Source organism: Hyposmocoma kahamanoa, unplaced genomic scaffold (assembly GCF_003589595.1).
Source record: "Hyposmocoma kahamanoa isolate Upper Pololo Valley unplaced genomic scaffold, ASM358959v1 116, whole genome shotgun sequence".
Classification (NCBI taxonomy): Eukaryota; Metazoa; Arthropoda; class Insecta; order Lepidoptera; family Cosmopterigidae; genus Hyposmocoma; species Hyposmocoma kahamanoa.
In genome coordinates this window covers 4,014,977-4,041,053 of record NW_020653391.1, presented here as the reverse complement: position 1 = coordinate 4,041,053, position 26,077 = coordinate 4,014,977, and the positions used below count along the sequence as shown (strand labels likewise).

General features: G+C 34.7%; 1 protein-coding gene across 1 annotated transcript in view; it reads left to right on the top strand.

Annotated features, from left to right (window-relative positions):
* Positions 1-398: 398 nt before the first annotated feature.
* LOC113239820 (putative transcription factor SOX-15) overlaps positions 399-26,077 on the top strand; it is a 196,240-nt gene continuing 170,561 nt past the window's right edge. Inside the window, exons 1-2 of the mRNA XM_026476961.1 lie at positions 399-793; positions 14,783-14,980. Coding sequence (XP_026332746.1) covers positions 14,898-14,980 — 83 coding nt within the window. The 5' untranslated portion in view covers positions 399-793; positions 14,783-14,897. The remainder of the gene's footprint in view (positions 794-14,782; positions 14,981-26,077) is intronic.

Genomic DNA, 26,077 nt, shown 5'->3' with positions numbered 1-26,077 from the left:
ACAGGTTTTTAGGGATAGCAAACATTCGGACCATGCTCTTTAATTTAAAGACTTTTGATATAATTTTCCTTTGATTTACATTGAAAATAGTATACCAGAAAATAAGTTTTAGCATGTTATACTGTTCTGTTGTAAATTTAGAGTTTTTCCATAATGTTAAATTGTGGCCATGTTTAAAAAACACCTACAATTTGATTTGTTTTCTCAAGATATTCGTAACTTAAAAACTCTAAAGCAGATAGCTGAAAAAGGTTATTGTAATAGAAATTGAAAGTTATGCCGTTTTAATAAAACCACAGTCATCCCAAGCAATGTGAGCTAACAGGAAATGTTGTTGATTTCTGTATTCAGCGCAGGCCCGAGTTGAGCTGCGCGTGCGACTCCAGTCGATCGTGCTCACCCGCCGGCGCGCAGCGGTCGCAGGACGTTACAAATTTAAATTTCAAAAATTCCGAACTTTCATCGAATACATTTAAAATTGTGTGACTTTTCACCTTTGCCTTATAGACGTTAAAACCGCCAAGTGTAAAGTGTCACAAGTGCGAAAACCCAAGTTTTTGACAATCCGTGATTTAAATATTTCTTGAAAATGTGTTATGTAGTAAAGTTTATGTGACAAGTTGCGGTTAAAGTTCACTCGCGCTCACCTCTGTGGATGTGTTGGATATTTGCAAGAATTTAAAAATTTTACTTGGTGCTATAATTTTTTCACAAGTCAGTGATTAGTGATGCACAGTAAAAACAATTGAACAAACGTTTGAACATTTAACTAGCTTAATTGATACACGGACAGGTGCGTGTTTACATAGGTTTAATTATCTTTAATTGCATTGTGATACTATAATGCAAGATAACACTATCTAGCTTTGCTATTATTTGCAATAATTTTCTAGGCTTATCTAAACTCTTCACACAGATTGCTGTCTGTATTTCAAAATTTACTGCACTATCTTTTCAAGCCTACCTAACATATTTACTTACATTCCGATACGCTAAACGTTATTTTATATAAATGTATTAAATCTACATTTTTTATTATTAATAAAATAAAATAATATAAAATATTTTAGTGTAATTCAATTTTTGGTTTCGAGCGCTTATGTTTTTTGCAATAAAAAAGTATGTTACTACTTTAACTATTGTATTATCTTCTAATTTTGAACTTGAGTTTCTAATATTTCGCACAACGAACTAAATTGGTACTGTCGTAACACAAGAATGATGGAATTGACAAAACACGATTTGAAAGTTTTGAATGGAAATTATTGAATGGAACTTAAAAAATTATATTTCCGTTAACTAATTACAATGCATAAATAAAAATAATCCCCTCAGTCGCTATAATATTCTTTCAGATTTTTTAAAATTTTACCAATCGTGTTTTCTCATTTTCATCACTTTTGAGTTACGCCAGTATTTGGATACATGTGCAATTTGGCCCTGAATTTCAGTCAGAATTTTTTATATCACAGTTAAGTACAGTGTCAATTATAATGAACAAAGTGTAAGGTTACACTTATTTATTTCTGTATTTTTTATAGCTAATTACAAATGTTCTAGAACCTTCCAATGTAATAATAAAATCGACTACATTATCCTAAACTAATTAGCTAAATGCAAATTTAAATCATATAAAATACTTAACGTTGAGTAAATAGGCATAAATTTAAAAATATATTTATTTAACCCGTTACACGTGGCACACGGTTTTGGTATCGAAGAGTCCGAAAACCACCGGTGACTTTATTTAACGCGCTGTTGTGTTTTGAGGCACAAAAAAAAGTATTTTTCCAAAAAAATTGTTAGGAACGCCGTGTGTCTCTTGGACGTGTTCAGTAAATTAAAAAATAAATTAATTATTCATTAATAAATTAATCGTTTAGTCTAAGATAAAAAAAATAATTCAAAGGTTGTGGTAAGAAGCTAGTCGTTTATATAAAGCAGGTAAATTAATTCGACCTCTCCACCTGAATTTACATATGCATTGGAAATGTGAATAAACTTGGAAGGGAACGGAGACGTTTAAAACTACAAACGGTTGAATGAGGCGATGACATTTTAAAGTTTACGCATAAATTCACAAGTAGTTAGTAGCAGTAGAGCTCCTTGTGAAAGAGTTCGTCCAGAGAAGTACTGCCACCTTACCTAGTTCCGCCGCCAAGCAGTAATTTCAGCATTACTGCGGCCCAGTTTTGAAAGGCAAGGGTGCTACTGAAATTACAGGCACATGTGACTTGTCAAGTTATGTTGAGACATCATACACCCTGAGCGGTGACGGGGGCAGTGGCAGTGAAAAGGTTATGGACAGGTACACGATTTGTTCGTCCCGTTACTTAGTGTCATAAAAAAAGGACAATATTAATTTAATTACAAATGTTTATAATGTAGGTAAAAGTTTTCACAAAGAATTTCTACGAAAATATTTTCTCTCGAAATTTTCCGACGTTCAATTGTAGAAAGAAGAAAATATGTATGTGTTTGTAACACATTTTGAATAATAAATATTGTGAAAATCTGATACCTAATGTGTTTTTGCATTTTCGCTGTTTTACATTTGTAACGGCGGGGCAATAAAATAATCAACAACATTTTTTAAAATACAAATTAAACAATTGCGAATTATATTGTAGAACACCTGGATTTTGAGGTTGCCATGTAGAGTTTTTTTTAATACCCAGTGCGGGGACAAATAGTCGTGCGCCTAGTGGTAAGCGACACTCCTGTCCATAACAGTTGCATAGCCAGTCAGAGCTTTAAAGCACAAAGATCTGAGGGGCACTGCCACTGCGCCTGTCATCATGAGACATAAGTTACCAAGTCCCATCTGCCTGTAATTTCACCAGCTCCCTTACCCTTCAAAACGAGAATGCAGTAATATTCACACATTACTCCTTGGCGGCAGAAATAGGTAAGGAGGCAGTATTTCCCTAGAAGAACTCTTTCACAAAGAGCCTACTGCTACTAAAAATTCTTTTACTGATAATGACACGTACTGCTTATTTTCCATTATTCCAAATTAATGGACGTTCAGGTATATACAGGTTTATAGCATTTAAAATATCAACGGTATCCAATTAGATATCACGATTTTGAATTAATTGCATCGTTCAATTGTCAATAATCACGTGGTACAAAAAGCATTGTCCGCCATATTTTTTTCATGACGTCACATACATGGTTCCACATTTGAACTGCTGATAGCTTCGAATTACACATTTGCATTTTCTTAGTATATTTAAAAAAAAATTGTTTTAACGAAAATGCTTTCTATTTAATATTTTATTAAATCACGTGTCAAATGAATTTCTGTTTAGTAACAGTTGGAAACAATAGCTTGAATTATATAAATGTTTATTTAGAACCATAAATTAAAACGAGAACTTAAATTTACCGTGAGATTTTCCGATTTGGTTCCACGTGGTTCTCTCTTCGCAGAGTCATCGATAGATCATCATGGAAACATCAGATTTTTCGCGAATTCCTTATACGGCGAGGCAGTGGTCAAAATTTGTTGAAGATATAAATGTTCACCGCCAGACCGCCACCATCGCTTCCATTGCCTAAAGTGATAACGGAGGAATTTTAGAGACCGGGTTGTTCATATTAGAATTATTGAATTAATTCCAGAAAGAAAGGCTAAAAAACAATACAAGTCTTCAAGAAATAATTTGGTGTAAATTATGTTATCAGACCTTTTTTAACAGTCATTGAATTAAGTTTAGGGGTAAAAGACCGCGTTATTTTCAAGTGCTGGGTTAAAAGACCGGAAAACTTTTAAATTTTTAAAACGTTACTAGACTGTAAAACTTTTAAGCGTTTTGACAACAAATAACGAAATTTTTAAACTTTAGGTTAAAAGAATGTAACACTTTTAAACGTGAAGTTAAAATACCGCAACATGTTTAAGGTATTATAAATATGTGTGTAAACAGTTTATTAAACCACAATATAAATTACAAATTTTAACAAACAATTTTAAGTGTTAATGTACAAAGGCAAGCTTTTCTTATAAAGGGATTTCTTCAAACTAACCATTGTTGAGTATCATTACCGAAAAAGGTCTTGTAAGCGTAAAAACGTTCTAAAGGATATTTAAAAATTATTTTTACCTAATTAAAATAATCTGTATGTTATTTTGAAAAAGATCTATTATCTAGAGTCAGTCTGATACTGCAAAATTGTCTTTAATACCGTAAAATGCATTTTCGGCTTTGACGAGATCAATAAATAAAAATTACGTCAAAATGTCAAACTAGAACAGAAACAACATAATTATGTACATATCTGTAGGTGAAAAGTATAATGAAAGTAATAATGACCTTAAGTTCATATTTTGGAATTCATATGTTTTTACAAACATTCCTTTAGTGTGCTAAAAATCACGCAATGGAAAAAGACATTAATTGCTAACATCGTTTGTTTTTTATTCAACATATTCTATTCGAGCCCCTTAAGGTTGATTTTAAATTCCTAATCTAAAATAAAAATAAAATCTGTAGTAAAAAAAACTATCTGGCACTTAAAGTTCTTTACCTCCACGTACGGATACGTATATGATGTCCCGTTTTTTGTTTGAAATTTAAACACCATTAAAAGAAGAATTGCAAAAATTATATATTTTTTATTAAAATCGTTAGGAACACTGAGTGTCTTTAGCCTTAACCCGCCACGCATCGTGATAAGGTTAAAAAACAAAATAGTCATATTTTTAATTACAACTATAAAATGTATCTTCTAAATACCACAGTAAAGAAATTTCTAGTTACATATGCAACTTATAGAACTATATATAATACAGTAATTCCGGGATTTCAAAGAAAGGCATCCGCTCTATATGCATTAATTTCTTGAAGTTAAATAAAATATATTCCCGTTTTTATTTCTCTGTTTCTCATCCTTTCTTTAAGAGGTAATACATACACTGTAACGCTTTCATTTCTAAAGCAAAAAAATATGTACAGGACAGAAATAAATAAATTGTTCCACATGTTTGACCAAGTTATTGTACAGTACGACTTTTCAAGACGTGGTAGCCTAATGATTTAACCCATCACCTCTGAATAAGAGGGTCTAAGTTTAAGTATTTCAAAATTTAAGTGTGCAATTTACTGAGCATTTCGGTGAAGGAAAACATCGTATGTAAAGTTCCTAATCCACATTTTCTCCGCGTGGGAACTACAACCCAATTATGAGAGGAGACCTGCACCCAGTAGTGGGACTGTACATAGGCTAACTATTTATTTATTTCATCATCATCATCATGTCAGCCGGAAGACGTCCCCTGCTGAACATAGGTCTCCCCCAAAGATTTTCAGACCAGCCGATCGGACTCGACGTGCATCCATTACCCGCCGCCCTTACCAGGTCATCCGTCCATCTAGTAGGGGTCGTCCCACTGAACGTCTTCGGGTTCGTGGTCTCCATTTTCTTAGAATTTTTCTGCACCAACGGCCGCCAGTTCTACGAGCAATGTGCCCTGCCCAGTGCCACTTTAACTTGCCAATCTTTCGAGCTAGTCGGTGATTTTCGTTCTTCTACGGATCTCCTCATTTCTGATTCGATCACGTAGAGAAATGCCGTGCATTGCTCGCTCCATACCTCATTGAGTGACTTTGAGCTTTTTTATGAGGCTCATAGTATGTGACCACGTCTCAGAGCCGTAGATTATTTATTTATTTATTTACTTTTACAATGTATCTCCGTTTTTTGATCTGGATTTGTCTGAGAGCCCTGTTGGTGTCATTGTAGAGGCATTAGAGTAAAATTTTCCTCTCAAAATTACTTTGGAGGTTATGAAAATTTGAACAAACATTATTTCTGGAAAATGTCATTTCGGACTTCTGGTAGGTAACCCCTTACCCTTCTAAACCGGAATGCAATAATGCTCACACTACTGCTTGGCGGTAGAAATAGGTATTCCCTGGATTGCTACTGCTACTATAACAACACATAAAACTAAAACATACACTTATGAAACTACCGTAAACAGTTCCTAATACGTCAAGAAATGGGTTACTTATCAGAAGTCCGAAATGACATTTTCCAGAAATAACGTTTGCTCGAATTTTCATAACCTCGAAAGTAATTTTGAGAGGAAAATGTTTTATCTTTTAAATCTAACTTAAACTAACTTAATCGAACATAATCGTGTCTTTGCGATAAATATCCAACAGATCCTGAAAGAACAATGGTTTCGTTATAATTCGGTATTCGGGGTAATGAAAATTCGAACGAACGTTATTTCGGTAAAAATAAATTCGAGTTTGTGATAGGTCACCAGGGTAAGGGTGTGGTCAAATTACAGGCACGTGGGACTTTTCAACTTATGTCTCAGGGTGACCCTAAGATTAAGATCTTTGCGATTTTAAGCTTTGAGTAGCACTGCAACTGTTATGGATAGGCGTGTCATTTACCACCAGGCGCACGACTTGTTCGTCCCGTTACTTGATATTATAAAAAAACAAACTTGATGAATTTTGGTATAGATATAGATGGTACCTAGGAGAAGGACATAGGTTGCTTTTGTCACTAAAATAAATCTTAATGAGGGTGAATAGGAGATGAAATTTTGTATGGATAACCAATCATTTCTCAAGTAAGTTGAACAAAAGTCGCGGGCAGCAGTTATTTATAAAATTGATTTTTAATACATATTTATCCTATTACGATTGAATTTCAAAGTTGGAAAAAAAGTTGAAAGTAAATTAGAAATGTTTTCGGAAATGTTAGTAAAGCGACCAATCTGTACAGAAGACATTAACGGCGTCACAAATTTAGTTCATAATATAATTGGAAGTACTTGCCCACTGCATCTGACCCGTATTTGTTTTGAATCTGTGACTATATATATCTAGAAAACTCGGACCCATTTTGGATGTCGATTTTGTACTAAGCCCTATTCGAAACTGAAAAAATACGAATATCGCTTCTACACTTAGAGATAAAATTATCTCTGTGACATTTAGGACTGTCATTTCTCGGATTCCGAACCAATATGAATCGGACCTAGTGCGCAAATTTTCTACAGTTCTGTTTGTTTCTCGTATTTCATTTGTTTTTTTTTATTTTCGTGCTTATTTACTAAATAATCTTTATTAGTCACTGGTAGCTTATATTTAAATATTAATAAGAGTAGGCAGGTTAGGTATGTCTGGTCCTAAACTTGTCAATGACTCATGGTGACGGGCGCAGTGGTGCCCATAAGATCTTTGCGATTTAATGTTCTAAGTTGCACTGCAACTGTTATGGATAGGCGTGTGGCTTACCACCAGGAGCAAGGCTTGTTCGTCCCGTCATTTGGTATTATGAAAAAAAAAACCATCAAAAAAGACATCTGTAAATGGTAATATTTTTTTTATTTTCGTGCCTTCATAATATGAAGTGATTGAGTTTTTAGATTTTCGCGATTGCTACACATAGGAAATGAAAGTGTTTTTTTGTAATCTAAATCACATATATTTGTTTTTTAAACAAACCAATGTTTCGGGCCCTTTACAAGTTCCATGGTCACGGATGACTGAGATGTTAAAGTCATGAACCAATCATGTTTAATATTAATGCTTATGACATTTGCGCTGCTTTCGTTTTGCAAAATATCATACAATGGTGTAATAAAGGCACATGTGCACAACCTATTTAAAATATGAAATTGTACAACTATCCCATTTAAGGGTCGTATTCTAGAACTCTATTCAATGCTCAAGTCAAGATTGCACTGGCAACACAAGCGCTGGAAACACGACCCTAATGGCAGGGACTTGAGTATGATTTCGAGTGCTTTAAACCGTACTCAAATCCTGACTTGAGCATTGAGTAGAGTTCTAGAATACGGCCCTAAGAGTCCATACTACTTCAAATGGCTTTGGTTGATTTCGCATAACAGTGAAAGTGCGTTCACTTTGGAAAAAAATATATAGTGAAATTGTGGATATACTGATTATTATACGGTGTGAAAACACGATTCGTAAAAGTTTTCACGATAGAAAAAACACAAAATTACTACGAAATTTTGCAAGAAAACCTCTGCATTCAATAGTAAATAATACTTACTTTACATATGCTAATGATTTTTATTATTATATCAACTGAACTAAACAGAACTAGAAGCTAGTGTACCTGCCGTTCGACACAAGCAAAATGAACCGTATTAGTAAGGGAAAAAATCGGATTAGAGCTGAGATATAGACTTTTAAACATAAAAGTTCAAAGTCTAATTTCTTTCGTAAAATTTTGAAAATTCTCTCCTAAAAAGATTATATTACTATTCCACCTCTGAGGGTGGCAAGTTATGTGTATCTGGTTTATTCGATTTCACCCACTTTCCGTTAACCGATTTTAAATAAAACTAGGCAAGTGATTCCACTAACTTTTGAGGTCGGTTTTTTTATACAAGTTATAATAATTTTGACAATATGATTTTTTTACTAAATGAAATTTATTATTAATGAGAACTGCAGTCTTATTGGATTTTTTACTCGGAGAAAATAGTGAAACCATCCTAAAACGATCAGTTATGAAGAAACAGAAGCGCGGTTAAACTATATTACGTTATTGCACACTCAATCAAAAACAACACACAAATATATACACTCTACATAAATTCTTTCAAATATTTTAAGTCTCTTATAATCTTTTAATTAATATTAGAGTATAAAAATAATGTAACTTAATTCCTAGTTATGGAAGCGCGGAGTCCTCTGACACAAGTATATTTTACTTACTAGAAGGCCTTAACATGGTACTATGTATGTTGAAAATGAATAAAGTTGTTATTATTTTATCATTATTATTGTCTTCCCTGTCGAAATTAAGATGTTTTGTAGTGTCCGCAACGTTAATTTGTTTGAAGAACCAAATATACACGAGTTTGATCCAAAATACTTTCACAATAAAGTTTCCTTTGCCTTTGCACGAATCGACATTGACAATTAGATATCTACATGTGGTAAAATAGTGTCCAGCTACATGGACAGCCGAAGCATAACATAAGTAATGGTTGGCATAACATTTAAATCCCACACGGATGTTTTTTTATAGCTCAACAGTCTTACCAAAACATTTTACTGTCGTGTTTTAGTTAACATACATGTAGGGAAGTACTTTTAAATACTTACACAGGAAGCAAATGGTTGGTTTAAATGTTAGTACTGACTTGTTATAGTTATATAATGTTAGATATTACATTTAATAATTTGATTAGTTCGCGATTACAACAGGGCCATTTCTGCAAAATGACATCCTTCCAGGTTTATTTATTTATATTGTGTATGCACAGGAAAATCACAAATTACATTTAAGAAAAAGATAATACAAACAAAAGTGAAGGGACGGACAAGTCGTGCACCTGGTGGCAAGCGACACGCTTGTCCATAACAGTTGCAGTGCCACTCAGAACTTTAAATTGCAAACATCTGAGGGGCACTCCCGTTGCTCCGTCGCCCTGGGACATAAGTTGACAAGCCCCATGTGCCTGTAATTTCACGAGCACCCTTGCCCTTCAAAACCGGTACGCAGGAATGCTGAGATTACTGCTTGGCGGCAGAAATAGATAAGGTGGCAGTACTACCCTTGACGAACTCTTTCACAAGGAACTCTACTACTACTAAAAATTACGAATGTGTACCCTACAATTATATATATACAAAACACATACACATGATTACATTTATCTATCTATGTTAAAGACGTACGAAAAACTGTGAGTAACACGAACGCTCAGCCGAAATTACAAGAACTTAGAAACATAAAACTTTGTTTGTAACTTCCATTTGTGACTTAATAAAACTGCCTTCATTACTTTATCGTAGTAACCCAAAGTGCATATGATTCGAAAAGACTCTAGTAGCAGTAGAGCTCTTTGTGAAAGAGTTTGTCCTAGGAAGTACTTGCAGGGTGCTGGTGAAATTACAGGCACATGGGACTTGTCAACTTATATCTCAGGGTGACAGGCGCAGTGGCAGTGCACCTCAGATCTTTGCGATTTAAAGTTCTGAGTGGCACTGCAACTGTTATTTTGTGTTGTGTCGGGTAAGAGTTCGTCCAGAGACGTACTGCCACCTTACCTATTTCTGCCGCCAAGCAGTAATGTCAGCATTACTGTGTTCCAGTTTTGAAGGGCAAGTAAGGGTGCTGGTGAAATTACGGGCACATGCGACTTTTCCAATTATGTCTCAAGATGATGAGCGCAGAGGCAGTGCACCTCAGATCTTTGCGATTTAAAGTTCTGAGTGGCACTGCAACTGTTATGGACAGGCGTGTCGTTTACCATCAGGCGCACGACTTGTTAATCTCATCACATAGTATCAAAAGAAAATACTACTGTTTTTTGCACTACTGACTGCATGCCCTCGAAAAGATTCGAACTCTGGACTTTCACATAATGATAATAATAATGTGCCAGATCACCACACCAATTATCTGGTCTCTGGTCTGACATTTAATTTATTAAATTCAAATCAGTCCTACCGGTAATCGAACACAAGACCTTATTCAGCGCCCACAATACAAACCGTTAGGCCACCGCCCCCAATTTAACAAAAACGCATTTTTCAAAATTCGTCTTCTAAAGGAATGAAAACTCCGCAAAACTGTTGTATGAGAATTGTCAATAATGAATATTACTTTTTGATGACTTGCATATTTTTAAATAGCACTTACATAAGAGTACACGTTCATATATGTTTTATGTATTAGGACATTTCATAAACAGGTGTAATTTATTTAAATGTATAATTAGTTAAGACTTACGATGTAGTTAGTTAATAAATAGAGAAAAATGTACACGTTCCCTTTGAAAAATACTTATTTTGTCACACTTCAAAAGATATGCATTGATTTTTGACTCATGGTTATATAACTACGTACCATGTATACATTATATAGAACGTAGCTGTCTTTTAGAGCTTTATTTATGCACGAAACTATAATAGAGGCTATAGATGGTCTACATGCGACTTTTAATAAGACTGCAGTAGCTGAAGGGTAAAGCTGCGTCTGGTGTAAAGCTGTACAACTCATATACGTGTTATTGAAACGCACGGGTCATCTTTAAGAAAAGTGTTTAGGTTATCATCTCCCTTTTTAAAACAAGAATTGCTATAGGTACTGCAAATAGCATCATATTACTCAATCATAAACAACAATTTTTGTTCCATAACTTTTAATAATTCACTAGATTCTGTAACATTCAAATATACTTCTCTAAACGGTGATAACACTGTCGATAGGATGCAAAATGCAGAAGCGGGGTGGAGGTTGTCATGCAAGATGCTTGCACGTTTGCACTTACTACCTTACTATCAAACACAGATGTAAAATGTGTAAGATAGTACAACAAAAATTTGAAAAATTTATTTTTGACAAATTTATTAGGTTTTGTAAAAAGTAATGGAACAAAAGTTTGTTTATGATGTTAGGAACTCAGATCGGCGGGGTTGTTAGTATTTTACAAAACAAAAAACAATTTTCAAAATCGGTCCACAATTGACGGACAAATCGGTGAAATCGGTCTCGTCGGTCATCGATTTTTTTTTGAAGTCGGTTAATAACCCTCTATAACGACTTTTAAATAATGCATATGCACAACATATTGATACAATTACAGTCTGATACTGTACTAAACTCGAATCTCCATCTTCTGGATTCTTCATTTAGCGGCATTTGGCCATTGTTATTTTTATTTCGATTTCTCATTCGTGCTGGTCAACGATATCTAATCAAAAAAGTCTTTCTATAAAAGACGAACGTCAAACAGTAATGCCAACAAAATATTTTTTCTAAACGAATTAGCGCACAGGCGCGTCGCCACGTCGCAGTGCCGCCAACATCGACAGCTGTCAATCAGATTCAATATGGCGGCCGGCCGGTTTGCTATCTTCGTCAAAATCTCCACTCGAGGAAGTCGGAATAAACAGTTGTTTATCTATTTTGACCACAATTCATACAATTTCAAATGGTTTACATAGTTGTGATTGATGCAATCTGGCTGAAAAATCTAAATATATTCAGAAACCTCATTAGATAAGGGATGAATGAGACTTAGAAAATTATTAGAATAATTTGCGTTCGGAATTTGTTATCCACTCTTTCAATCCCTGAGCGATTCCCCGCTATAAAAGGGATTCCTTCGGATGAAGGGTTATTAGAGTGTAGTCTAATACGTTTCTTCTTTTTATGCCTTTACTCACCTACTACTGAGTGTAGACCTCCTCATTTGCACGCAATTCTTTCCGGTCTTGGGCTATTTGCATCCACGTTTTTCTGGTTACTTTGACTATTGAAAGGACGACCGTTCATTTAGCCTTCTGACGGCTGACGCATCTGGTACCGGTCCTCGGTCTCCACTCCAGCACTTTTCTGCTCCACCGATCGTCGGTTCTGCAGCTTATGAGACCCGTCATGTGTAATAATGCGTTTGTTATAGGGATATTTACTTTTAAAAGTTTTCGATGAAAACAAAAACCTGAAAGAATTCGTCCAGGGAATTACTGCCACCATACCTGTTTCTGCCGTCAAGTAGTAAACGCATTACTGAGTTCCGGTTTTGAAGGATAAAGGTGCTGGTGAAACTACAAGCGCATGGGACTTGTCAATTTTATATCTCAGGACGACGTGCAAAGTAGCAGTGTCTCTTAGATCTTTGCGATTTAAAGCTCTGAATGGTATAGTAACTGTGCTTAGAGGGAGCCACGTCGCTTACCGTCAGGATATTGTTTGTCCCGTAACTTGATATTATAAAAAAAACTTTCTTAAACCTTATTATAATACTGTAATTTATGTAATTCGTCATTTTGAAAGTACCTATGACTGGTGATGCCCTTTTAATTTATAATTTATGTCATTTTAACTTTATATTTTATTAATTAAATAATGGCCGGTCAAATATTTGTGGTTAGCTTGGGAAATACGATTATGTCAGAAAATAACTTCAGACTTTCCTCGTCTATATTTTATATGGCTTTACTTGCGCTTTTTGTTCTATCTATGGTTTTCAAGTTTCTTTTCGACTCGAAAATAGTAGCGTGTTGACTTCAACTTTAAAATTATTGTTTAGTTTACAATAGAAGATATCAATTGTTTAAAATTCCGTTGCCTAGTAGTATTAGCCTGTTGCTAAGAACATTCCCAGACCATTTCTTTTTCTTATGGCAACTTTATCTCCAGCAGATTTGGGGACAATTTTGCCAATATCAAGTTTTAGGATCGTATTCCAGAACTCTACTCAATGCTCACGTCAGGACTTGAGTATGATTTAAAGCACTAGAAATCATACTCAAGTCCTTGCCATTAGGGTCGTATTTCCAGTGCTTGAAATCATACTCAAGTCCTGACTTGAGAATTGAGTAGAGTGCTGGAATAAGACCCTAAAATGATATATGGACGAAATTTCAGGAGTATGACGGGTATCCATGCAATCGAACGTAGTGTCATCGCAACTACGGTTTTCACACTTATTTTACCAACAAAAACCAGTCAATTGAATATAGAAACATTAAATATCACGGAAATCCGACACCGGTCCGTGATCTCTCTCACAAACAACAATATTTTTAGATGAAACAATTCTAAATGTATAAAATAGCACGGTTTTAGTAAACTTGAACGACCATTGTTGTTTAGCGCTTAAAAATCAATATTAGAATATAGAATAAAATAAAGAAAAAAAAAAAACATGTCAAATTGGTCTATAGCTGGCCTTTGACGCAGCTACAATGGACTATGCAGTCCTTATTAGTCTTTGATGATATTCTGCAATAGATTGTAATGATCAAGAATAATAACACCACAAAAATTAACAAACTCACACACCTGAGTAACAACGATACGATTAAAATACAATTAAAAAATTTTAATATTGAAGAATACAAGTTTTAAAGCACACATTAAAAGAATGTGCCTTTTTGTTACAATGGTCTCTGAAAAGTATTTTTTCCTTCCTTGGCTTTTCGCGGAGCTCGAATTTTTTCGCGGCTTAATAGAATACAAATATGTAAATCGCGTTTTTGACTACGCAAAACTTGTTCAACGTACGTTTTTTTTGGAGATATACTTATATGAGAATGAGAAATAAGATTCCACTCCACTACTTCGAAACATTTTATAGTAACTTACTTTATTTCTTAGATTTATTATAGGTGGCGCTACGACAAAAGTCGTTAAATAACTAAAAACAAAATTTGCAACAAGCACATAAAGAAACTCATAAGGTCTGACTCGTTACGTAGCTCAGATGGGAGAGCGATAGCCCCGGTATGGCGAGGTCGCTGGTTCTACTCCAGCCGGATCGAAAGAATTTTTCTTCGTGTTTGTTCGACCTTTGAATCAATAATACCAACAAACTGTAGTCCATCTGTTTAAATACTTAACTAAATGTAAACAATCTTGAGATGTCTATTTTATGAACTATACAATTATAAAATGATTTTTACTTGCCTTCAAATACAAAATACAAATACTTAGCTTCATATGAAATTGCATGCCTTATTTTATACCTATTGATTTGTAAAGCATATGTTTCAATAAAAATATGTATCAAGATTATTTACATTTATATAAGTACCTAAACAAATGGACTATAGTGGGGTATATTCGCAAACATATGTAAATATATGATTTTCGATAAAATAAATATTGCAACTTAATCATTATTAACACATTAACGTTCCACTGCTGAATTAGGGCATAGTCTACAATGACAAAAAGAGTACTATGACATCTTTTCGACACGACCCCCAATTGTGTTAACACTACATACAAATAAAGTTAAATTTGTTTTGTTTTTCAGAAATGTACCCACCGCCAGTGATGTGACAAGTGAAGGATGCGCCGCGTCAAGTCGACGCTGTGGACTTTAGACTAGTGCTGTGCAGTGACTAAAATCAATCGATTTAGGGACACGGATGAACACCCTCATGCTGACCACCTCAGGCACGGTGGAAGATCAACCTTGTTTAGACAACAACATGTCTTTTACATCTTATAAGTAAGTGTTTTTATTATTATTTTGTAGAATCTTAAACAGGTTTTGGTAGCTGTAGAGCTCCTTCTGCCGCCAAGTAGTAATGTGACCATTACTACGTTTGTGGTGATGGGGACATGTTACAGGCATATGGGACTATACTCAGACCTTTACGTTATAAAACTCTGAGTGGTACTGCGACTGCTAAGGACCGGCGTGTCTCTTACCACCAGGTGCACGACTTGTTCGTCCCGTCATTTGATATCATAAAAATTTTTTTTAGCGAAAGATTTCATGAAAATAGTGTTGTGGTTATATCTGACTTATTTATGTCTTTTTACTCGATATTTATTTTTAACTTTTATTCGACTACGCCGTCGTTAAAAGGAATACAATGTTGATTACTAAAATTGTAGTAAAATTTATTTTCATTAGTCTAGTTGCCAACACTAAAAATAACATTTTGATTCAGCATTAATTGACCAATTCTCATTTCAAAACCGCAAATGTAACGTTTTATAACCAACATTAAATTTCGAAGCTCAACTTTTAACAGCCGTGCACAATGTACAATACAGATTTTTTCTTAACACCAGCCAGTTATCAAGTACGTAAAAAGGCATCATAAACATAACTTATCACCGTGTGGCGGATGAAGACATTTGCCCAAACCGTGAGGCATTCCGTATCGCTTCCAGAATGAAAACGACGAGATTGCTTTTACTTGGAAATTAAGAAGTTTCATTAGCAACTTTGTACGAATTAATTACCGGTTTTTCGGGTGAACAAAGAAAGCGGAAACGGATAGTGTTGATGAGAAACTTCTCTGTCTACTCGTACTAAATATGCCATATGGAATTTTCTCTTTGAAAACAATATTTGATATGAATAAATTCAGTGATATTCAATTAAAATTGAATTTGGAATATCAATACAATTCATCACAGATTCGCATTCGCAATGAAACATTGAATAACGATGTTATGTGAATTACATTTTGAAAATGGAACAATTACTTCGTTTGTTATTAAAAAAATCAATTAAACGAGTAAATAAATGAAAATTTATAATGCCGAGTTGCCAAATATTAAAATATTTGTGTAGTTGTTTATAAAATCTACATATTCAAAACTATTATGTCAAGTCAGTTATGGGTGCTTTATTTAGCCAGGGTGTGTTGTGTATACTAATGTTGGTAACATTCGCTAAATCCAACTACCAATGTGTAAAATTAAATGACGTGGCGATGTTGCCAATATGACATTAATCATCAAATGAATAACACAACTGATATTTTCAAATCTCTCAAGGCAAAAGTTTATTTGCGGTTTGACAGTAAATCTATGTTTATAGCTGACAACGTATAAACTCGTGGCTTGTAAGGACGGATTTGTTATATAATTATTTAGAAAAAAAATCTTATTATCGCTTGGATATGGGGATGTCGTTTTGTGGTGTACCTACTACTAGTACACGTATTATACGGTTTTCTTAGTTGAATGGGTTCTGTAATGGGGCTAATTGACATTATGAGAGTGCATTAGGTTTGTTTTGTTCATAAGGTTTCCAGTAATCAGCAATTATAGAACGTAAAAAGCCGTTGCCCAATGAATTCGTCAGGCGGTTACAGTCCTCAATCGGGCACCTTTCATTTTAAAAAAAGAGCCATACGCCATTTCATGTCAATTTTTGAATTATTCATCGTGCGAATGCTCGGCGCATCGATTGATGCAAGCAAAAAGCGCGCGCTCGCTAATCTTCGCTCTTCTTCGCGTCGCTTCGGGCTTCCTCGGCTCTCAGTGTTGCCAACCGCCACATTTATTATTCAACTAGTTTTTGCAGTCACGCTGCGCAAGGACACAACAAGGAATGCATTTATTTGATAAATGATATTTTTTCTAGAACCTTCAAAGCTCACAATTTTTTAACATAATTTTTCGGTGTCCATATTGAACCACCTCTTTTGTTAATAATAATGTGTGAGCTTCATTCATGTCCATTCAATCAAAAAGGAAAACATACTGCTGTGTCATATAATCCGTGGTGTTCTCATAACATCTTTCTGAGAATTTGATCGGAGTTTAATTTTTATACTTCTTAAGTTGATTTAAAATGATTAACTGTGTCGGGTTACTTTTTGTGCTGTTACATACTGACTGAATAGTTTGAGGAGTAGATAAGAATCTGGAGCGCGTAGGTATCTTTTAATGATGAATTTATTAGTATTTTGTATTGCCTATAACTCGCCAAGCAAGTCGTAAACCGCGCAATTCATTAATAATTAATTTGGTTCTAAATTTTACTGTCGTTTCTCGTCAAGCCAATTACAAGCAAAGTTCCTATGGTGCAGAAAAAATATAAGTATTCGAATTTCCGAACGTACATTTCATCCCCCGCGCCCGCACGTCCGCCGCGCCTCGACACCGCGTCTCGACTGTACGTGATTGGTTTATTAATTAGGCGAATCATCGTCGGGTTCCATTTTTAAAAATAGGCGGGATTCTTGCTCTGCGACTTTTCTTTTTAATTTCGGCCGGCGTTGAACGCAATTAGAGTTGCCAGTATGACTTTTTATCGTAATCTCCCTGTGGCGATAATAGTTCATTTAGAATCTCTTTAACATAGCTAATTAACAAAGTAATTCTACATTGTTTTCTATTTCGCAATTCTAATCAAATTTATTAAAGATATCGTCTTTATTCGTGGAGAAATGATTGAGTAACAATTTGGGTGCGTCCCTGTTTTGTTTTCGATTATGGTATGCGGAAGAAATCAATGTCAAAATTCTCGCTTAGTCATGGCGCCACCGAGTCTGTGCTCAGCATCAAATTTAGCTAACTCTGAGCCACTTAGGCAAGATTGTATAGCTTTATGTCTCAGTCTATATGTGGGCTTTGTATAGAAAAAATTATATTTGGAATACATATTTTTAAAGCAGACATGAATAACAAACGATTAAAAAGTTAGATTCGAATATCGAAGGCGACTGAGGTCAACAGAAAAATAACGTAAAAAAAATGGCCAGTCCGTCCTAAAGTTATGTCTCTGGCAGTGTACCGTTAGGATGCCTGCCGAACTAAAAACGAGATAAAAAACTGAAAACTATTCCAATTGCCAGCATAAGGAATCCGTTTTGTCTGCCGTTAAAGATTTGAAAGGTTATTCGGGTTTGTTTTGTTGATTAGCGAGAAATGTTTGAGATCATAGTTGCTAAAATTAATACAAGTAAAAGAAAATTACTGTTTTGAGTTTATTTGTAGCTGATGATGTTATAAAATATGTAAAGAAAAACTTAACTTATTAAGTTTTGGTCGACACCATGTCCAAAAATATAGAATTGCGTAAATTTAATTAATTTATTAAAATAGTTACTTAATTTTATTTCAACGTATTGTTTGCGTAAACTTACTTAACCGTTAATAAACTTACCCATCTTATCTTATGGACTATACTTGTCCACTTGCCAGCTTACTCATTGTACACACACACGTACTAGTTTTAATATATAATTGTATAAGTACTGAAATGTTTATTTATTTCGGTTAGGACCATCACTTACGTTGTTGAGTAAGTACGAAGACGCGACGGTAAATACGGTAAGACAACAAGTAAAGACGGTAGCATCAGTCACCACACTAGATCTAGTTTGAATCGGATGTTCATATACTTTTTTATTTTTACGTCAAGTTTTTAATTTTATACATACGTACTAATTTTTGTTTTGTTTTCTACTTTACTTTTTTATACAAATGTTTATTTGATGTGTTGTAAGCCATGAATATTTTCTCTACTTATAAATATTCGTTACTGAACGCACCTTTTGTGAATAACATAAATGAATTATCGACATAACAATTTTTGGGTAGAAACAAAAACGCCACCACAATTAAATTTGTCACCACACTAATCACGCATGACATTCCATATTTAAACGTAATTCGTAATTCAAAATCATTCGGCGTATATCATGAATTGTAATAGTGACATCACTTTTTGCGCAAACTAATTACTGTTAGACGGTTCGATTATTCTATATTCAATAAACGAAACGACGAATACCAGCTAATATAAGATTTCATTTAAAATAACGTACGTGGATATAAGTAGGTACCTACCTATTATATTAGGCAACCAAAATGAGTATTTGTAATCCTTTTTTAAAATATTGTGGTTAGTTACAGAGTCTTAAAACAAGTCAGAAACATTAAAATTCCAATTGAGATATACTTTTCAACGCCTTTACTGTTTAACCTTGTCATCTATGTCCTATAAAACTTAACAAAGACACGCCTTAATCGGTCTAGGCAGCTTTAAAACAGCCATCACACGTTAACTCCAAGAAAAACATAGACTTAAATATTACCCTCCAGACATTCGCTGTATTTGCTGCAGTGCAAGCAGAAAACATTTCGCCAGGAGACAGGTCGGCTGACCGTCGCTACTAAGTAAGACTGGGACATAAATTCTTCAAGGGCCTAAACAAAAATAAAAAATATAAAACCTCCTTTAAGAGAGCTACCGAACTATAATTTATGGGAGTGGGCCCGCGCGACGGCCATCGCTCGAAATAAAATTTAAAAAAATAATTCAAAAAAGGAACCTTTCCGAACGGAGACGCAAAACGGTGAAATTGGAAATAATTTTGCGATAGCATCGGTCGCCGGTACCTTTCAATTTCTTTATACGTTTGCAAATTTGTTTTTTGTTTTGTCGCAGCGAGTTATGGCCAGTAGGCGGCACGACCGCGTATTAAACTAAACGATATTATTTTTACTTGCTCTTAGTTTAGTCTGCCGCAAACTATTTTATTATACCCAGTAACCTGAGTAAGTTTAGTATTGTAACTTTACGGGAAAACTACGAAGGAATTCTTGTTTTATAGCGCAAAACCTTTTGATGATATTCCAGATAACTACTAACTACTACCATTATTAAGTTGACTCGTGCCAATGTACTCATATCGTCAACGGTTTCAGATTCCAGAGAAATCTGTAGTTTGACAGGGAGCCTTAATTTCAAATACGTTTTAAAAATATTATTTTCACAGTATCGGAATAAATCCATCAATGTGCATTTATTGTAATTTTGTAATTTATCAATGTCTATTGTACTTGTGCAGTTGGAATTTGCTTTAAATTTTCTATAAAAAAAAGAAAAGGAAAGCGCTACTGAGAGATTATCAAAGATACCTGTAGACAGTGAAATGTAACAGTAGAGAAATAAAAGTGTAGTGGAAATAATGATTCGTGTAGATACTGTCACTTTCCGTACATTGCGCTTTGTCAAATTGCCCATCACTCATCAAAACACGAAGTACCTACACAAAGTACATCAACTTAGATTAGTATAAAGTTCTCTCATTCAAGTATCTCAATAAATTTTTTAAACATATAAACAACTTACGTTCCTTGTAAGAGTTTTTTTAATTTTATAAATTGGCAACATTAATTTTCGTACACAACACTGGTTGACTTCGATTCGTAAACTTTTTTAGTAAATCGACAAAATCGCAACTACTAACAACAGAAATTCGAATTCCAATTCAAATATCGAAAGGTTATAAATCAAAGTCGATGCTGTGGCCAATAGCAAAGCGGTTGCTTTATTTTATTGTTGGTACCATGTCGAGAGTGTACCAACATTGCGAGCGGTGACCACTATCACTACCGAAAAGCTTTTGCGTGTAGAGTAGTTTGTTTATTCAGAGGCTTTATTTATTATTGATAAAAGTAACAAAAAATAATTTGAAGTAAGTAGCAGTAGAGTTGTGAAAGAGTTCGTCCAGGAAATACTGCCACCTTAACTATTTCTGCTGCCAAGCAGTAATGTGACCATTACTGCGTTCCGGTTTTGAAGTGTAAGGGTGCTGGTGAAAATGAAGCAGTACTGTAGCAGTGCCCCTCAGATTCTTGCGTTTTAAAGTTTTGAGTGACACTGCAACTGATATGGACAGGCGCTTACCACCAGGCGCACGTCTCACCCTTCCCGCCACTTGGTGCCATAAAATAAGCAGATAATACTTGTCTATTACGTAAATGTTTTTTTTTTAATACACGGCTTTTATTATATGGCCGTTTTTACTGAGCATGTTCCCCAATATTTCTTGCAGTTATATCAAGTCTAAAGTTCATTACCAACATGCAGTAAGCAATGAGACATTCCGTCACAATACCACACTGTTGTAGTAAAAATAAATTACAAAGACAAATTACAAATGACTAACGAGTAAAACAGTTTTGTTTTAAGTTATGTAAGCATCTTCAGAATTACTTTGACTTCCACATGATTGGAAGTTCAAGTCTTAGTTAAACTACTGGGAAAATCTGGAAATTTTGTCCAGTGTTAATTTATTCGAGAATTAATGCTTCTCGTCGTCGATTACGTCGATTAATTTTTATATAATACAACACACGTGTAGAACTATTTGCGGCTTCACTGCAATAGGTAAGCATGCCAAGAATGACGAGCGTGGCAATGGCTCCTTTTCTGGGTAAGGCACTTGCTTAGCAGTGAAATGTTATAGCGTGTTAGTAATTAATTTGAAATTGAAGATCATCGCACCCTCTATAAAAAAGTGAGGAAATTCGGAAAGTAAATTTTTGGATTATAACAAAAAATTTAAAACAAAACGCTCATGGCACCTGACATTTGGTGTCTTATGTCACTAAATTTTATTTTATATGAAAAGAGTTTTTGTTACTTTTCCAATTAAGTAAGTTTATTATCGATTATTAAAACAGTTATCATTAACCTGAAATATTGCAGCTTACAACCAAATATTATTTTTATATTTATTTCTGGAAAATTCCCGCCCAAGGAAGACTTTTATTAAAAATGTATTGCTACAATAACGTACAAATTGTGGCGAACTTAAGAAAAGCTTGGTGTAACAATTGAAAACAAAATATTATATAAAGAATTTTTTTTATTCATGTTTTTTATAGTTTGCTTTTGCAAATGATTACAACAAGTTAAACGTTCCTTGTAGAGAGTGCCTAGGTTTCCCAATGCCAAAACGTTTGTTTTTTCTAATAGCCGAACTAATCTCTGAAGGTATGCCCCCTTGAACACACTCATGCAGTAATACAATGACTTGACTGTGAGCAGTGACATTGGCATAGACATCTTTCTTATAAAAAAAACACTAAGCAGCTCATTCGCATGCGCAGGCAATTGTTTTGATCCTTACATCATTTACAATTAATTATTGCTGTAATTTTTCATTTTTAATTATAATATAATTTTTTTTGTATTTAATTGGTTAACTCTAAATTTTTGCTGCATACACCTGTAGCGACTTGCCACCACTTGCAGTTTCAATAAATAAATAAATAAATGATAAAGTCTTTTTTATTGCAGGTAATATTTAATTGGTTAACTACTCTATGCAACAGACGAATATAATATTACAGAGTTAGACAGTAAACACACTGAGTAACAGTATTACAAAACAGTTCGTAACATAATTACAGTCGTGTAATTGATGTAAGCTATCAACTGATTCGATAGAAATTCGCTAAGTGAGTAGCCAATGGGGGGGATGAACATGACGTTGAATTTCAAAGAGTTATTCTTGTGGTTTGACCTTTTTGATGTAGTAAAGTTACAGTACAATACAATCCAAACCGCTAGACGCGAGCAGTGCGAGAGCGGTCGTTGAGACAATCTTGGGGGGAGACCAATGTCCAGTGGCTTTCTGCTGTTAATAACGGTGACAGGTAAAAAAAAGTTTTGTCGCACTTTGGTATTTTTGCAAGAAATGAAATTTTTTTTTGGAATTGCTACTTCTTTGTGCGTATTTTTTTTTAAATATTTTATTATGACATAGCAATGTCGTGGCAAAACCGTAACTTTGCCCTCCTTACCATAACTACCGTAAATCAGCGTTATTGACATTTTTCAAAGAAAAAACACTTTAAGTACCATTATTCCGAAAGTTATCTAAATGGAAAAATGCGTTAGTAATGACAAGCATGGCAGAACTGTGCATAATTTTTTTGTTGTTTTATTGGGTCATAGTGGCGGACTACACTTTAAATCCACTCGGGACGTAGACATTAAACGAAATGAAAAGACATTTAGACCCTTTACTGTTACAATCATATTTTCAACATTAAATGTTTATTATAATTATTACCCGGATGTAAAGACAATTAAATGAACCAATCCCAAAACTGCGCACGTTTCACAGATAGATCTATGCGCATACGCACTCAAACAGTAACCTAATCACAAGACTAGTCAAATTAGAAAGCTGAGCGACCAGTAAGCTTGCTATAATAAAATACAAAGATGTACATAATTCCTGGATGTCGCATTTTCGGATGATGAAAAAATGTAAAAACAAAGTATGAATACTTAATTAACTGATGCTTTAATTTAAACAACGCGGTGGCCTTTGAAAATAATTTAAATGATGCCTACTAATTGATGGTAGGTAACGTATTTGCACGGATTTTAGCAATAAGAAAGTTGACACAGAAAGTCAAATCCAAAGTCCGGTAACCGGAAGATGGGTAGCAACTTCCGTCATAGAATAAGCTTGCTATCTGAAGCGGTTCCTGCCTCCTGGGCGCGTTGCCCTGCCTCTATCATCGCCTTGCGTTTAGTGTTAACGGCAGACAATTTTTATTTTTTTCCTTTCCTTCTATATTAAGCATATTTAGTATACTATTTCCTTTATTTAATGCCCTGCAAATATAATAAACACAGCACTTAACAATGATTTTAAATTGCCGTAACTTTTTTATATTACTAGATATAAAACGTAAAAACACATCTAAATTTTTAGGTTATTCGTACATCAACTATCCTTTATTTTATGACTCTAGGTAAACAGTAAGTTAAATTAAACAGTAAGTTAAGTTAAATCCGGAAAAATAGTTTCATTCCTATGTGTAACAATCGCGAAAACCTAAGAACTCGATAAACAGTAAGTTTTTATCCTATTTAATTTTGTATCAAATAACAGTATTTGTGTTTACTGCCAGTACTATTACAGAGAGGGGGAGTCTCCCATATCTACAAAGCTGTATGTTCGATTATACATGTAATTATATTTTGTACTTGCTGCGTGATAATAAAAAATATCTAATTGAACCTGGTTATATAACACACTCATGCCAGATTCACTGCATAATATGGAAAGCAATTTGCGTGGCACGTCCAGTAATTCTCAACATCTCTGTTAACGAGTAACTAGCTAGTGTGGATGCCAATCTCGTCACGATATATCACGGAGTATCAATAACGATTTGTCAAAATGACCAGCTCGGCTTACCGTTAATAACCTATACGTAACGTCAATTATAAGATGAGCCTTGGTCATTGTACTTTGTTATGTATTTCTGAGTTCTTTTTAAAGTAGATGATAACGGAGCGACTATTATTAGAAGGACCTTTACCGCTATAATATATTGGGAAATATAGAGATTTTGTTACACTGGGCTTGATGAACTTCCGTTGAAACAATTTGGCAAATGCTTAAAGATCCCAAGATGCGTTAGCGTAAGTAGTATGGAGAGATCTTTTCATAATGGTTGATGATTTTGAATGATTGTCATTGAAAGTCATACAGTTGTCGTATTTCAAAAATACCATGCCATACCAATACAAATAAAAATACCATGTTGGCCCTGGGGTGTCGGAGAAAGGGACTAAGGGAATTCCGCAAATGGACAGCAGTCTTTCGCGGCATAATCAATCGCAGATTTATTAAGGTCACTAAAGTCCTTATTTCTAAAGGTATTTCGCGGAAAAAACCAATGACGTTTCCTAGTCTCTGCTAACACTGGGGTAGACAGAGGCTACAGACCTTCACTTGCTACGTTCTTTTCGCTTCTCCTGCTCGCACCTGTATTTGTATTTATTTTTATTTTGTATAATAAATATACAAATTTTCGGCTTATTGCAAGAAGTCGTGATTTGCCATATATATTATATGGCAATTAATGACTTCTTGCACTAAGCCAACGAAATAATCTATGGTTATTTTTTACGTGCGCCTAATGGTAAGCTACACGCGTGTCCATAACAGTTGCAGTGCCACCCAGAGCTTTGAATCGATCTGAGGTCTGAGGGGCACTGTGACTGTGCCCGTCACCTTGAGACCTAAGTTGATAAGTCCCATGTGCCTGCAATTTCACCAGCACCGCTTCAAAACCGGAACTCAGTAATGCTGACATTACTGCTTGGCGGCAGAAATAGGTAAGGTGGCAGTACTTCTCTGGATGAATTCTTTCACAAGGAGTTACATCACGCCCGAATCTACTACCATAATTATTATAATAAATCAAGTATGGTATCTCCGTACAAACGTAGCAGCGTGGCTTGTATGTGTGCATGCCCGACGCTAGCTGTGTACGGACGCACACATTCGCATAACCTTGCGGTGTGCTCGCGTTGCATAGCGCGGGTTGTAGCACGCGTCATTCAATGAAGTGATCACTCGATGTTTAAAAAAATGATATTAAACAGTTAGACGTGTTTATTGTTGTATTTGTGGTTGTTTCAACAAGAGCGCAACAAATTCAGAATTGTTAAGGATTTCATTTCTATTTCGTAATCGAGATAACAATCCGCGACACTGGTATAAAAATATCAACACGTAAGTACAACATTTAATAAAGGTTATTTAAATATAACACGAGAATACTGTGGTGAAAACCCTTTTGTTTTTAAATTATGTTTACAACCTGTAGATACAACTAAAATAAATAATGTGACAACCCTATACTCCGAGCGAAGCAATTTACACGCCGAACAAGCGGGAGATGGACTTGTCTTAAATCACAGTTCTTTAATACAAGTATCCAACATAAGGAAGCATAACGATTTTAATAATTGTTTCAATAAAAGCCCTACATCAGCAATGCCGCCGTGGGTTGAAAGGGCGCATGTGACATTAAAAATAAGTCATTATGTATTATACTGCCACGATCAGTAAAAAAATGGCGATCTGTCACTATTTTTATTTTTCCTAGGTGGCTAAGTTACTAAGTTACCGTAGAGAAAAGTAGATTTTTTATTTTGTTAAAGTTTTGAATTTTGTCACAAGCCCTCTTTCAACTAAGTTGTTTACCATTACTAGCAGATGCGGTGACACGGGGCCCGTTGCCCGTA